The sequence below is a fragment of the Anopheles nili genome, chromosome 3 (genome assembly GCF_943737925.1).
Source record: "Anopheles nili chromosome 3, idAnoNiliSN_F5_01, whole genome shotgun sequence".
Lineage (NCBI taxonomy): Eukaryota > Metazoa > Arthropoda > Insecta > Diptera > Culicidae > Anopheles > Anopheles nili.
In genome coordinates this window covers 2185594-2200751 of record NC_071292.1, presented here as the reverse complement: position 1 = coordinate 2200751, position 15158 = coordinate 2185594, and the positions used below count along the sequence as shown (strand labels likewise).

Here is a 15158-nt window from a genome sequence, read left to right as displayed (position 1 = left end):
AAAGTATTTATTTCACATCATAACACCGGTTCCAAAGCGATTCCATGAATGAGAAATGCATTCGCGTGTATTGTCGAATGTGAGTAGGAACACCGTGAGGGTTAGAGGGCTGGGGAGTGCAATTTTCCGCTCAAGGTCTCTTACGCTCACATGCCACTGAGGTTCATCGTGAGAAGTATTGGTGCACTGTGTGTCTAATCGTAGTACAACCGCACTAGCTCACGCTGCACCGTAGCAGCGATAGTGCAGTGCTGCATCGTGCGCCATCCATTAACGATGGCAGGCGGTGAGGAGATAGAATTGAAACGAATCTCATCGAACACATTACTGAGCTTTACTCCATCGACATTGCGATTTAGAAATGTGTTCTACCGAGCCAAAGGTAAAATTTCCTGAAGAGTGTGTTTATCATATTCCAACAGATTTCGATATTTCTGCTCGCTTGATGCACTTACAGATAAGGAAATTCTGAGCAACATCTCTGGACGATTCCAGCATGGTCGAATGGTGGCCCTGATGGGTCCCTCCGGAGCAGGCAAATCATCGCTCCTGAATGTTCTTTCCGGAGCGCAAATGTTCGGCATGATCGGATCGGTCACGATCAACGGTGAGCCAGTAGAGGAGAACGATCGACGCAGTGTGTACGTGGAGCAGGAATGTCCACTACTGGCTTTTCTAACCGTGCAAGAGACGATGCAATTCGCTGTCGACATGAAAATGCAACAACACTCATCCCCCACGGCAAAGCAAACGAAAATCAATGACATCTTACAGATGGTCGGTCTGGATGATGGGCGTAGTACGGTGGTAAGGTATCTCTCCGGTGGTGAGCAACGTAGATTAGCCGTTGCAGTAGAGTTGATCACAAACCCACCGATTATGCTGCTTGACGAGCCAACCAGTGGTTTGGATAGCGTGTCTTCGGTGCAAGTCATATCTCATCTGAAGTCGCTGGCCATGAGTGGACGTACAATCATCTGTACGATTCACCAGCCTTCGTCGAGCTTGTTCCAGCTATTCGATGATGTGTATCTGTTGCGCCATGGTCGTTGTTTGTACGCAGGACCTGTGGAGAACATGCTGGTAAGATTCGCACACGCCGGACTTGTATGTCCGGAATACTACAACCCGGCGGATTTCGCTCTGGAAGCCATAAGTGCAGATCAACCCGAAGCGCACGATAGGCTTTACCACTGGGTGGACGAGGATATGCGTGAAATTAACGCGGCGGCTCCTTCCAGTCCTACGACTCTAGCTGCTCAGCTAGCTCCGGCCAAGAGTATCGCCCGCTACCAGACGGCATGTTACTACCAACTGTATATCTTACTAAAACGATCGGTGCTTTCCTCTGCTCGAGATGAGTTCTTCCTCAAGATACGCATCGGCATGCATGTGGCCCTTGGACTCGTTTTCGGAGTTGTACACTACAATGTCGGGATGGACGCCGCAAAGGTGCTTGCCAACGTCGGTTGCTTTTTCCAGCTGTTTGCGTTCATATACTTCTCCAACGCGGTTTCCGTACTGAACTGTAAGCACTCTCCTAGCCCTATGGTGAATGTGAATGAACGGCATCATGAAACTCTCCATCTTCTTTCAGATGCCGATGAGGTTAACGTTGCCACTAAGGAGATCGCCAACAATTGGTACTCACGAGTGGCGTACTTCCTCGCGAAGCTGATTCACGATCTGCCACTGCAGTTGTTCTGTCCCGCGCTGATGCTCGCGATCGTGTACTACCTCACGGGACAACCGATGGAATGGATGCGGTTTGGAATGCTGCTGGGTGTGTTCACCGTCGGGGGAGTGATTGGTCAGAGTTTGGGTCTAATCGGAGGCATCTGCTTCAATGTGAAGATGCAAAACTTTTTTGTGGCGAATGCGTGCATTGTTCCGATCTTGTTTTCCGGATTCTTTGTCAACTCCAGTGATATGATCACAATCCTGAGACCCCTCAGCGCAGTGTCGTACTTTCGATATCAGTTCCATGGTGCAATGCAAGCGCTTTACGGGTACGATCGTGCTAATATCCCATGCAGTCAAATTCACTGTTACTATAAAAAGCCACGCACGATCCTCGAGCAGTTCGATATTGACGAGTACGGGTATGCAACGAGTATTTTGAAGGCGCTATGTTTGGTGCTGTTGATGCAATTGGTTATATACGTAGGTTTTATTATGCGATTAAGGCGAATAAAATAGTAAGCGCTCGATATTGTCGTACAAGCAGCAGCACGATTCGAATTTATTCATTCCCATAACCCGTTCAGCTTCTTCTATGATCACTTTACGCTATGGCGTTTAAGCTGCATGCGAGAGAAATGACCAAATGTTAATGTACTCGAACGCTCTCTGCTGGAGTTTTTCACCGGCTGCAGTAAACCATTGTCTGTTGGCGTGTGTTAACCTCAAAACTTTCTATTCCCTTTCGCTATGCTATCTGGAGTGAAAAGGTGCCGGTAAAAGGCCCAGCTTCTCTGTGGCCCATTCGTGCATGTTTTGAGGTCAGCACATGGGAAGAAAGAGTATAAAAAACATTGCCAAGAGCAGATGCTCTGTCAGTAGACACAATTTGCTCTCTTTTACTCTTGGTAGTCCGGAGGTGGTACAAAACATCATCAACGATGCCTAATTGAATGAGCGGAGACGGTTTGCTGGTCTCTTTCATTTGGAGGTCTGCTCCATCGCGATCGCTTTTATTCGAGTCGCGAACGTCGATAAAGCTGGCAAGCGTAGACCCTATCAACCTCATCGGACTGCTCAAACGCGGAACAAAGTCCTCCACATTGCTACGTAAAAATTCACTGGATGTATTCTAGCCGGCCTCCGCTTATCAGCCAAATCCCGCCAACTGTAGCTTTGTTTAAGTGTGAGGAGTCCAGATGTTTGGAAAACGTCGTGTACGAATGCATATTGAGTAATGTTAGTGTTGCGAAAGAAGCCGACCCGGGTGTGATGTTTAATCAAAGTTGCAAAACTGTTTGTGCAGCAGACAGCCCCAGCACGTTGTGAGTGAAGGTAAGGAGTGAGCCAGCCCTGTTCTGGATTTTTAAAATCGAAGTGTGGAAAAAGGGGTGTACACTGTCAGTAGAATATTAGAATAAATTAGCGGCTCTGGTCACTGCTGCAGTGATCGTGATCGTACTTAAAACTTCCTCATAGTGGTAAATTAAATGGCAGTGCTGGCTAATAGAACCTGTGACCCGCGCCTGAACCGTAATTTATTCCATCACCAGTGGTGTCGTGTGTACCAACCGGTGGTGTTGGGAAATCAATTTAACGTATTGCTTGTATGATCAGCTTCCTCGTGAGTTTCTGTTCTTCCAAGAGTAAATTTCAGCACCTCACTGAACGGATGATTTTGGTCGCACATTGGACCTTGATAGCCGATGCCAGGCGAGTTCAAATAGACATACTGAAAAATACATTTTTATTATCAGTTGGTAGCGGTTCAAAGAGTGATTTGCATAACCTTTCGGGGCTATTTTGATCTGTTGTTCAAGGGCCGAAAATTGACCACCTTTGCGATTAGCTTTTGCTCTTGCAATGAGTTACAAAAATCGACACATCGTGACAGGAATAGACGTTTTTTAAACAAATAATCACGCATTGAGGCATGTTCGATGGTCGATTTGATACACTTCACGATAAGAAGCTTCCGCTTTCCGTGTTATCATTCAACGGTGATAAGAAACAATAATGCAACATACCGAACGTTGTTAGCATTGAATTTCATCAGTAGTGGTAACGCTTCAGTTAAAGCTCCTGTTTCTTCTACACCGGTAGTGCATTTTAAGCGACTTAAACAATTTACCTGATTTACACTATCTTTTAAAAACTTGTGCCCTCGAAAAAAGAAACGATCAAGGAAAATAAGTGCATAAAATAATAATTGAAGAGCAAAGTTGATTAGTGACTAGTGTTGTACTTTTTTTATCAAGTGATTAACCATATCGTTCATTTAATTGCGTTTCAGCTCGGCAAACTCAATCGTTTAGTTGAGTAGAAAAGAACTCTTGCAGTATGAATTGATGCATTTACTTTGACGACTGTCCAAACCACTAGCACTAATCTCAGAACTATGGGGACCGATACAGCAATTGCAATCGAGAGTACTAAAAAGGCCCCAACGCCTTCGACGACACTAGCTTTTCAGGATATAAGTTTCCGAGTTCGACGAAAGGATGGGCAACAAAAGCAACTGTTGAACGGCATATCGGGCACATTTTACTCAGGTCGTCTGGCAGGTATACTCGGTCCGTCTGGTGCAGGGAAATCTACTCTACTGAATATACTCAGCGCGTTCAAGTACGTATTGAAATGGTGCACATGATTCGCGTCAAATTTAATCATACCGAACTCTTTTTCAGAACAAACAATGTGTCCGGAAGCATATTTGTAAATGGAGTTCCGATCGATCGTAAAATATATTGCCGAGAGGTTTCGTACACACCGCAGGATGTTGTTTTGCTGGGAAATATAACCGTAACTGAAAGTCTTGAGTTTGCGGCTGATTTGAAACTTTCTTCCGATGTAACGACCTCTCAAAAGTCTGCCATGGTAGTGGATATACTAAAGCTGCTTGGACTGTCTAAGTGCGCCAACAATCCGGTAGCAAACATTTCTGGCGGTGAGAAGAAACGACTCTCGATCGGACTGGAGCTGATCTCCAACCCGAAGATTATGTTTTTCGACGAACCGACAAGCGGACTGGATATCATTGCTGCGATGCAAGTGATGGCCCATTTGAAAGACCTGGCGGCGAGTGGTCGGTGCGTGATCTGTGTCATCCATCAACCAAGTTCCAGCATTCTGCAAATGTTCGATGATCTGTTTGTTTTGTCCGAAGGTCACTGCTTATACCGAGGACCGTTGAACGAATTGGTGGAGACATTCAAAGGTTGCGGTTTTGAGTGTCCAAACTACTACAACCGAGCGGATTTTGCTCTAGAAATTGCCAGTCTCAAGCACGAAGGAAACTTGCTTCAGCTCAGAGAATTAGCTAAGCAGCAGCAAATCAACACAATATTACAGCAGACCATCCCCAATGAAGGTCCGAACAGTGACGAAAAAATAGCAATGCTCACTACTGCTGTAGAAGAACAGTTCGTGGAATCTACGAAGTCTGATCGTCAGTATCCAACTTCTGAATGGGCGCAGTTTGTTACGCTCACTCGTCGAACGATGCTGTGTACTTTCCGCGATCTTCAATTGACGAAAATGCGGCTACTAGCACACTTGTTTGTCGGATTGTTGATCGCCGTCGTCTTCTATAATGTTGGCAATGATGGGTCGAAGGTGCTCAGTAATGCATCGTGTCTATTCTTTTTCCTCATATTCGTATTTTTTGCAAACTCAATGCCTCTAGTAATGACCTGTGAGTTTCGCTACGTGCACAACATGCTATCGAAACACTTTTTCTAATTTATCTACTTTGCTATCTAATTTATAGTTCCGATGGAAACATCCGTTTTCGTTCGTGAACGGATGAACAACTGGTACTCGTTGAAGGCATATTACTTTTCGAAGTTGGTAGCTGATTTTCCATTTCTGGTAAGCTATGATCTAAATCATCAGTAGCGTTGTTTCACGTATTGATCAAATGTGTTATTTCTGTGTTGCTGCAGATTCTCGGACCAAGCGTGTTTCTGGCAGGAGCGTACTATTTAACGGCCCAACCTATGGAACTCGATCGTATCGTGATGTTGTGGAGCATATGCATTTTCACTAGCTGGATTGCGCAGATGACGGGCCTACTTGCTGGCAGCGTGCTGCCTTTGGAACTGAGCGTGTTCTGTGTGCCCTGTTCGGTCATCCCGATGCTCATATTCTGTGGATTTTTTGTCCGGTTTCGCGAAATGTTTGATTTTCTGATTCCCTTCACGTACGTCGCCTACTTCCGGTACAGCTTCGAGGGAGCCATGCAAGCAATATATGGATTCGAGCGCGAGAATCTTCCATGTTCGGGCGATTTCTGTTACTTCAGTAAGGTATCAAAGTTTCTGGAAAGCTTCGACATGCTGGAAAATACGTTTGTGATGGACATTTGTGGGTTGCTCGGATGGATCTTTCTTCTGCACGTGGCGCTTTATGCAAGTCTTGCGTGGAGACTAAAGCGAACGCGATAATATGGGGGAACTCTACGTGATTGGAGTTTTGAATTTACAAGTGTATACGTAACAATAGATATTTATGGGTTAACCAAGCATTCTTTAGGAAATGCAAAATCACAAAAGGAACAAGATGTGCGATCTGTTACAAAAAGCGATCATTTTAAATATCGATAAGAAAGAGTCTCTGTTTGTTACATAAAAAAAAATATTTTCCTTATCTCAATCGTATGTTTTTACTAAAGCAGCATCCCTTCCCAACCACCATGCTGGTTTTAAGTGGGCACGTAATGAAGCGTTTGTTTTTCTTGCATAACACCGGTCAGTAATATTTGCACCTGCGTAATGTCAATATTACGGACACGTACTACTCCAGGACGACACCCACTATACAAAGCGAAGCGTGTGGAAAGAAACGAACAATATTGTTTACCAACAACTGCATATATATGAACTCATGATTCGTCTGCAAGAAGAAAAAAAGTTAAACGTTGTTTCTTCGAACCACGGATTGTATTGCAGAGAAACGTAAATGAATGTCCGTTTCAACGATCTTCGTATAACATCCATCTCTTCTCCATTCGAAGCACCCGAAGTGGCAGTCAACATTCCACGGTGCTCGTTCGCCAGTTCCTACCATAAATTCTCTCCCTTGCTTTTGGCGACTTTCGTCCCAAAAGATGCGTCTTAAAAAAAGAATATGCCGCCTTCCTTAAATAAGACATGTGTCGTTGATTCGACGAACGATAAGTGATCATCGGGATGACTCACTCTCGATCAACTCAGCCGTAAGCGTTTGTTTGAATTTTGTCGGTGAAGTTTTCAAATAATCTCTCCATGCTTCACGGCTGTGAGCAATGTGTTTCTAATGGTTTTTAGCGAAAAACTTCCCAATGCAGGAGAGGATAAAAACAAACACATTCATACGAGCATAGGCAAATTACGCGCCACCCGCTACTGAATGAGCATGCCCCCAAGAACCACGGAAAATCTCTCCCAATGCGTAGCACCCATTGCCCGGCACCCCTTATTGTGCTCGCGACGTGACTGTAAGTGGGTGTGCGTGAAGTGAGATTGACCACGGAGAAAAGAGCGCGTGTGTGGATATCGTGGAGAGAACGAGCGCCACCCTTTTTCGTTTGGGGTTGAGCATGGAGATCTTTGGAGCAAATGCCGAAAGTCGCGCACATGAGGCACGGAACCACATTTATGCTCCGTCAGCCCAGACACAGTCAATTCGGACCGGATAGGGATCGGGTGTTCGCTCGCTTGATCGTCGCGATCGTACTCGCGCGTTGATTGATATCGGAGTGGAATACATTAGGTAGTTAAGCGCAACCAAACATCTTTGCGACTCCACAAATTGGTGTTTCTTTCTTCTGAGCTAAGATGCGAAATAATCGAAGCCAGACAGACATCTCGCCAAGTGGTTTCCCGCCGGCAGTCATCGGATCTTCGTTCAAGCAATATTCTTCCCCCGAGTAAAAGAACTGGGTCTTTAAAAACCTGCCGCGTGTTTGTGCAGCTGTGTGCGTGCCGAAGAGCGCACGTTGACCTTTTCGACCTAGCCGCTGAAATTGATCTTTGTTAAGCGGGATCCAGTGCAGACGAAAATTCGCGGTTGACAAGCACCGAATGTGGCAGTGTTTTGAAGCATTGCACTTCCTTGTGATCGAAGATACTTTGCTGCCCAAATTGGATTTTGAATAGGCAGAAGGGGGATTGCGTGAGTTGCATATAAAATCATACACGACAGGAAGTCCATCGGCAATTTGTTGGCTATTACTCGTCAGCAGTGCCAGATGGTCTGCGGAGTGCTGCAGAGCCGTGACGAAGTGCGGTGAGATCGTATCATGACGTCATACCGGTGAATTTAATGAGCACCATTAAAGGCACCTGGACCATGTGGGAGAGAATGGTCATTGTCGAGAGGGGGTGAATGGAATGCAGAAAATCGGGAGAGCGAGAAATGATGCTGTACGAAAAAGAACTAAAAAGAGGAGAAACCGTTGGAAAACGGGAGAGATCCAAGATCAGGTGTATTTTTGAAGAGCATGGCGCATAGATGACGTCATAGTCGCATTGTTTCCGTGTGTCTGTGGCAGTGTTTGTGCAGCGTCCGCGTCCGCGGTGTTTACAAACATTGGGCGTTCGTAAAACCGGCCAACTGTGATTATGTTTATGCAAGGTGCTGCCTTGACATCTATACTGTTCCTGAGCTTCTATGCTTGCCCGCATGAAAACAGCTGCGATTCGCGCCATTTTTGTCGAGCATGCTGCAGCTTTTTTTTTACGTTGTTTACTACACACGATCACGTTTTCCGCTCCTATTTTTCTTGCAGCCGCAGCGAAATGAGCTCCGACGAAACGGTGGAAGTGGTCATACCACTTGTAAAAACCATAACCAACCTGACCTTCCGAAACCTGTCCTACAGTGTCAAACAAAGGCACTCAGGTGCTGGTTCGGCTGAAGAGAAGAAGCACCTGCTTCGCAATATTTCGGGAACGTTCAAGTCCGGCAGGTTGACGGCAATTCTCGGTCCATCGGGTGCTGGTAAATCGACCCTGCTCAACATTCTCAGCGGTTTCAGGTACTGATCGAGCCACGCATCGCTACACTATCCCGACTGCTTAATGCTTCACAAGTATCGTGTGTTTTTGTAGTACCAATGGAGTTAGTGGAAAAATTCTAATCAATAACGAGGTGATCGATTACCACAAGTATCGCCAGCTAGTCGCTTACACCGCGCAGGATGTGTGTTTGCTGGAAACTCTCACCGTCCGGGAAACTCTACACTACGTGGCCGACCTACGGCTGTCGAAGAATGTGTCCTACATCCACAAGACTAAAATCGTGAATGACATCGTCGCCCTATTGGGGATGCAAAAATGCTCGCATAGTCTTACTAGGTCGCTATCTGGCGGTGAACGGAAGCGACTTTCGATTGGATTGGAGCTCGTGTCAAATCCCAAAATCATGTTTTTTGATGAACCCACCAGTGGACTCGACAGTGTGACCTCGTATGAAATGATCGCACACATGCGAGATTTAGCCCGTCAGGGCCGATGTATTGCCGCAGTGGTACATCAACCCAGCTCGGATCTGCTTGAGCTATTTGATGACGTGTATATAGTAGCAGACGGAAGGTGCATGTACCAAGGATCACTAGACGCGCTGATACCTACGCTAGAAGAGGTGGGTTTCAGCTGTCCACCCTACTATAACCGGGCTGATTTTGGTAAGTTGTGTTTGCCATCAAAAATTTGCAAACAAAAAAAACCAACAGTCTAGTACTCATTATCTGAAATTTTTTTCAGTGCTCAAAATCGCTTCCCAACGGAACGGTGATATGGATAGTGTGGAAAAATTGATTGCCCGTGCTGACACCGCTATCAATGGCTACTTGGAGAATGGTGAGGAGCAGCACCCTGCAGGTCTAGATGTATGTATAGAAGTCTTAGATTCTGATTGATCGAAACATTTCAGATGCGATGAATATGGAGGACTGCACGACGGTGTTGGCAGAGAGCAAAGCATCCTCCCAATATCCCATTGCTTGGTGGCGCCAGCTCGGAGTTCTGATTCGACGGACTGCTCTGTGTACGGTTAGAAATATCACCCTAACTAGATTCCGGTTGCTGAGTCACTTGCTGTTCGGCATTACGATAGGCAGCGTGTTCTACAACGTGGGCGACGACGGTGCCAAAGTGTTATCTAATGTGTCCTGTCTCATTCTTCTGCTCATGTTTATCGTGTTCGCCAACGCGATGACCGTGGTACTGACATGTGAGGGAGTCGCATCCAAATTAGCATGCAAATAGCATGCCCCAAAGCTATGAATTTGTTTGATTGATCCGTTTTAATTGCATCTTGTTTCACGCGCCTGATTACAGTTCCGCTAGAAATGGCGGTGTTCGTGCGGGAACACAGGAGCAACTACTACCCAGTGTCGGCCTACTATCTTTCAAAGATCATCGCAGATTTTCCGCTCATGTTCGTCGGGGTTAGCTGTCTACAAATAATCATGTACTACCTGACGGGTCAACCGAACGAAACGGAACGCGTCCTGATGTTTTGGGGCATATGCGCTTTGTTCGGTTGGCTGTCGCAGATGTACGGCATGCTGGCTGGGAGCATTTTACCCCTCGATGTCAGCCCATTCGTGGTGCCGGCGTCGGTCATACCGGCGGTGCTGTTCTCTGGCTTCTTCATTCGCTACAATGAACTTCTAACCATCTTCAAGCCATTGACGTACGTTAGCTATTTCCGGTACGGGTTTGAAGGACTGATCCAGGCTACATATGGGTTGAACAGGACGCAACTTGGTTGTAGCGAAATCTTTTGCTATTACCGCAAAACAAGCAAAGTGATGGAGATGCTGCAGATGGAGTATGATCGTTATTGGTACGATATAGCCGGCCTATCGGTATGGATAGTCGTTCTTCACATTCTACTCTACATCAGCCTGAAAGCACGATTCCATAGGCGCCAATAAACACGCTGCTTGTGGTACCAGAAGTCAATGACACCCACCTGACATTGAATCTCCGAAGGTCAACCACAACGCGGACAGCAGCTGCTTGTCACGGACTGTACAAAACATTGACCTTCGTATAACCCAGCAATACAGAATATTTCCTTGTGACACAAAAAGCCCAGTAAATGTGAAATATACACGTATTAGGGGTTGACTCATTTTATAAGTAGTGTATCATTTTATGTTTATGGCTTGATGTTCCAAACGTTTCCTTCGTTTCCTATAGTGGATGAGGCAGATATATTTTTTAGCACGACTCATACATCACCTTGTATTTATCTTTCCCGTTAGTACCTAAACATCAAGGTTCAGCACAGAGGCCAGAAGTATTTTTACGTCACAGCTCGTGGCTCATATTCTCTGTTTCTCTCGGCAGTAAATTTCGCGAACAATCTTCGTCTACGGCCGTCATGTTTGCAGTTTAAGCTGCACCTTTTTGGTTAGTGTAATGTGTCCCAGTGTCCCGGCTACGGCCTACGCCAGTCGGTAAACAGCAACTGGAGGGTGAGCATCGTCGCCGAGGTTCGTTATGTAACGTTTGCAGTGGCCTTCTGGGACCGTTATTATCAAGATACGCTTATCAATGCATGGGACTAGTGACTATCATTTTGCAGAATAATTTCGCGTGCTTGTATACCTATCCAAGTAAAGTGGAAAGCAAAAACGCTCAAAATTTCGTTTCCCAGCATTTGAATAATGTAATTTTTACTGTTGCTTTCATGAGGAAGGAACAGTTTCGTTGACAATTAACGCGAAAAACGAGTTTGCCGGAGGGATTCTCGAAGATACTGCGGAAGTGAAACAAGATCCATAGCCCAGAGATACGCAGATAGTGTCGCTACTACAATACTATGTACAAATCACAGTGATTGGAGGATAGCACGTAGCACGCTTCTACGATTGCATGGCATGCGCAACTTCGCACTAATAGCAGAAACCGGCAGGAGTAATGCTTACACCAGTGTGTGGCTGTACTCCGGGCCGTACCAACGACGGACCGGTTTGATGTGAAACAAACTGACGCCGGTAGCGGACGGGACAGTTTGTCTCGTACCGTGCGCTTGCGTAAAAGAGACGATTTAGCTGAGCTTGTTGGCGGAAGGCTTTAGTGCGAGCAGGTATGTTAAATACCAACTAGTTAGTGACGTCAAAATTGCTACAATTCCTGCTGATGATGGAGAGAATATTGCGGATAAGGTTCAATAAAGTCTATAAAAAATGATTGTCTACGCTAGGTAAATTGATTCGAGAATATCGATCTCGCATCATGCTTAGCTGACTCTTGTTCAGGTGATCAGTTCAGTTCAGGCTGGAGAAGTGTGTAGGCTACACGCCAAGTGCTGGTAACGTTCAATTCCGGAAGAAATTTACTATCACTTGTTGTGTGTATATTCCTTATTTCCAGAACTTCCATAATTCATAATCCAGTGAATCTGGAGTAAACGTAGAACGGTAAATGGCAATATTACCTGTTAATTTGTGTTGTGATAATTTGTTGACACAAAGACTAAAAATGTTTGTTGCATTGGTATCTTTTTTTACTTGGGTGCAGTTCCCAGCATAGGGTCTAATTTTTCCACAATGAGTGCAGATAAGAGCAGCATTCAGATTACGATTCCGCTGATACATGGCAGCACAAACCTGCAGTTTCAAAACATCACTTATCAAGTGCGGCATCAGAAGGAACAAAAGTTGCTGTTGAAGAATATATCGGGCACGTTCCGAACCGGACGCCTTACGGCCATCCTAGGACCGTCCGGTGCTGGAAAGTCGACGTTGCTAAATGTGCTCAGTGGTTTCAAGTAAGTGAGACAGAGCTACGGCAGCACCATTTGCACAGTTTTTAAACTTGGGCTAAATTTTTGCTCCACTTCTAGGACGCAGGGTGTGAGTGGTAACATCATAATAAACAATGAAATCATCGATCGGCAGCGATACAGGCAGTTGGTCGCTTATACGGCTCAAGATGTTACGCTGCTTCCCAATATAACGTTGCGAGAAAATCTTCATTACGCCGCTGATTTGAAGCTCTCGAGCAAAGTATCTCAACTGCATAAGATAAAGATCGTGAACGATGTTATCGCATTGCTAGGGTTGCAAAAATGCGCTCATAATCAGTCGCAGAAGCTTTCGGGTGGTGAAAAAAAACGTTTATCAATCGGGTTGGAACTGGTATCGAACCCTCAGATAATGTTTTTTGACGAACCGACGAGTGGCCTTGACAGTGTATCATCGTACCAGGTGATTTCCTACATGAAAGATCTCGCGCGGCAAGGACGATGTGTTATCAGTGTGATACACCAGCCGAGCTCGGAGTTGTTGGAGCTGTTTGATGATATTTATGTTGTCGTTGACGGACGTTGTATGTATCAGGGATCGCTGGACGATTTGATCTCAACATTCGCCGAGGCTGGCTTTCATTGTCCACCGTACTACAATAGAGCAGATTTTGGTAAGAATAGCAAGCGATGAAAAATATGAACTATTTTTAATGGTTTGACACACTTTTTATTCTAAAGTGCTTAAAATTGCGTCTCAATACGATTCAAACTGCTCTGAGATTGAAAAGTTCATGGTAAAATCGGAAAAATCAGTAAGTGCCACGATGGATGTAGGTAAGTCGCCTCAAGATAGGCAACACGCGTAACATCACCTATGTATGCTGTGTTGACATCACTCAGGGATGGCAAATCCTGGCTCTAACATTAATTTTACGTAGGACTGTTCTGAATGATGATAACTTTTTACCACAGGAATTCAACAAGAGCTCAATTCAACCGAATTCCTTGTAAAAGGACGAGGTCCTCAGTATCCGATCAGTTGGTGGAACCAGTTTACCATACTTACACGCCGGACAACGCTGGGAACAATTCGTAATCCGGCTCTGATGGGTCTTCGCTTTTTTGGACACGTGTTGTTTGGATTAACGATAGGATTCGTATTTTACAATATCGGCAACGATGCGTCAAAAGTGTTATCCAACATATCGCTGCTGATTGCGTTCCTGATGTTTATCACGTTCGCCAATGCAATGACAGTGATTCTAACATGTGAGTTGTGCTAAAAGAAAAGTCTCCTTCAACGATCTAGTAATTGGTGTTCCTCTTCTCTGCTTCTTAGTTCCGTTGGAGATGGCAGTGTTCGTGAGAGAGCACAAAAGCAACTATTACTGCATCTCGGCATATTACTTCTCAAAGCTAGTTGCTGATTTTCCATGGATGCTGGCAGGAGTAACTGCGTTTCAACTAATCATGTACTATCTCAGCGGACAGTTGAACGAAACTGATCGAATCATCATGTTTTGGGGAATCTGTGCCCTGTTTGGGTGGCTGTCGCAGGTATACGGACTCATCGCCGGGTGTCTCTTCTCAATCCAGGTTAGCCCCTTTATCGTACCAGCATCGATCATACCGGCGTTGCTGTTTTCGGGCTTTTTCATTCGCTACAATGAGCTACTGGATTTCTTCAAACCACTCACCCTCGTAAGCTACTTTCGGTACGGTTTTGAAGGCTTAGTACAAGCGACGTACGGCCACAATCGAACCGAGCTTGGATGTGAGGAAATCTTCTGTTACTATCGCAAGACAAGCAAAATCCTCGAAGCGCTCCATATGGAACCGAACCGATACTGGACGGACGTGGTTGGACTCGGAATCTGGATCCTGTTTCTCCACTTCGTCCTGTACTTAAGCCTCCGGCTGCGACTTCGATGGAACCGCTGAATCAGGAATAGCAGTGTTTGCGATCAGTACAATCCCTCAGCACCTGCAAATGTACAGTAAGTCCAACAGTCGCCAATAGAATCATCTTGTATGTCATCGACTTTGTTTGCGCAAGGCATAGTCGCATCAACGCGCTCGCTCTTTCCGAATGTGAGGGAGATGCGCAAATGGGATGTTTTATCGTAGTTGCGTTATAATGCAGACGTATTTGTACAAGTGCAAAGTGATATTTCATCGCTGCTCGAGCGGCAGAATGTATGAATGAATAATTAGAATAATACTAACTATGTCAACATCTGCTTGGGAAGACGATAGGAGGCGCGAAAAAAGCAACCTCGTTGCAACCAGATTACTAAACCTTACTTCAAGTGAATAATAATGATTGAAAATGACGGTTGCGGGTAGCTAGAGAATCAATTATCTTAAGTTTTTGTAAGATTGCAAGAGTATATTAGTAAATATGAGGCTAACCAATTAAGCTGATGGGAACAGACATTTTCAAATGTCTTTGAATACCATGAAACTTGACGAATCGTTTACCATTTTCATTAAATACCATCACATCGAAATCAAATTTAATCATGTACATGTATCCACGAGGAAAAAACATATCGCTAATAAAATGCAATCATTGGGAACCCTGCATTGCGTCTAAAGCTCGGTTTATTTTCTCACAGCACCGTAGGATTATGAAGCCCCTTAAACAACGAATGGCTGGCTCAAAAAAGGCATATTTGTTTGTGATGGAGCAACCGCAGCATAACGCCGCCGGAGTGTTGAAGAGCTTTCGG

The 15158-nt window shown here is 45.2% G+C and overlaps 4 protein-coding genes across 5 annotated transcripts; all 4 read left to right on the top strand.

Annotated features, from left to right (window-relative positions):
- Positions 1-55: 55 nt before the first annotated feature.
- Positions 56-2226, top strand: LOC128727724 (ATP-binding cassette sub-family G member 4-like). The gene is made up of 4 exons (XM_053821661.1): positions 56-79; positions 205-382; positions 458-1528; positions 1598-2226. The coding sequence occupies exons 1-4, from the start codon at positions 56-58 to the stop codon at positions 2197-2199; spliced, it is 1875 nt and encodes a 624-aa protein (XP_053677636.1). The 3' UTR covers positions 2200-2226.
- Positions 2227-2877: 651 nt separating this feature from the next.
- LOC128723059 (ATP-binding cassette sub-family G member 1-like) lies at positions 2878-6309 on the top strand. 2 transcript variants are annotated; one of them, XM_053816766.1, is made up of 5 exons: positions 2878-3015; positions 3974-4305; positions 4368-5374; positions 5450-5550; positions 5625-6309. In XM_053816766.1, the coding sequence occupies exons 2-5, from the start codon at positions 4079-4081 to the stop codon at positions 6123-6125; spliced, it is 1836 nt and encodes a 611-aa protein (XP_053672741.1). In that variant the 5' UTR covers positions 2878-3015; positions 3974-4078; the 3' UTR covers positions 6126-6309. The 2 variants fall into 2 exon arrangements, with proteins under 2 accessions (XP_053672741.1, XP_053672740.1); XM_053816765.1 differs by lacking the exon at positions 2878-3015 and adding an exon at positions 3294-3393.
- Positions 6310-8459: 2150 nt separating this feature from the next.
- Positions 8460-10603, top strand: LOC128727719 (ATP-binding cassette sub-family G member 4-like). The gene is made up of 5 exons (XM_053821657.1): positions 8460-8698; positions 8772-9346; positions 9426-9521; positions 9595-9894; positions 10002-10603. Exons 1-5 carry the CDS (start codon positions 8460-8462, stop codon positions 10601-10603), a joined length of 1812 nt encoding a protein of 603 aa, XP_053677632.1.
- Positions 10604-11619: 1016 nt separating this feature from the next.
- LOC128727798 (ATP-binding cassette sub-family G member 1-like) lies at positions 11620-14999 on the top strand. Its single transcript, XM_053821742.1, has 6 exons — positions 11620-11763; positions 12198-12447; positions 12523-13097; positions 13165-13260; positions 13399-13695; positions 13766-14999. Exons 2-6 carry the CDS (start codon positions 12227-12229, stop codon positions 14365-14367), a joined length of 1791 nt encoding a protein of 596 aa, XP_053677717.1. The 5' UTR covers positions 11620-11763; positions 12198-12226; the 3' UTR covers positions 14368-14999.
- The last annotated feature ends 159 nt before the right edge of the window (positions 15000-15158 follow it).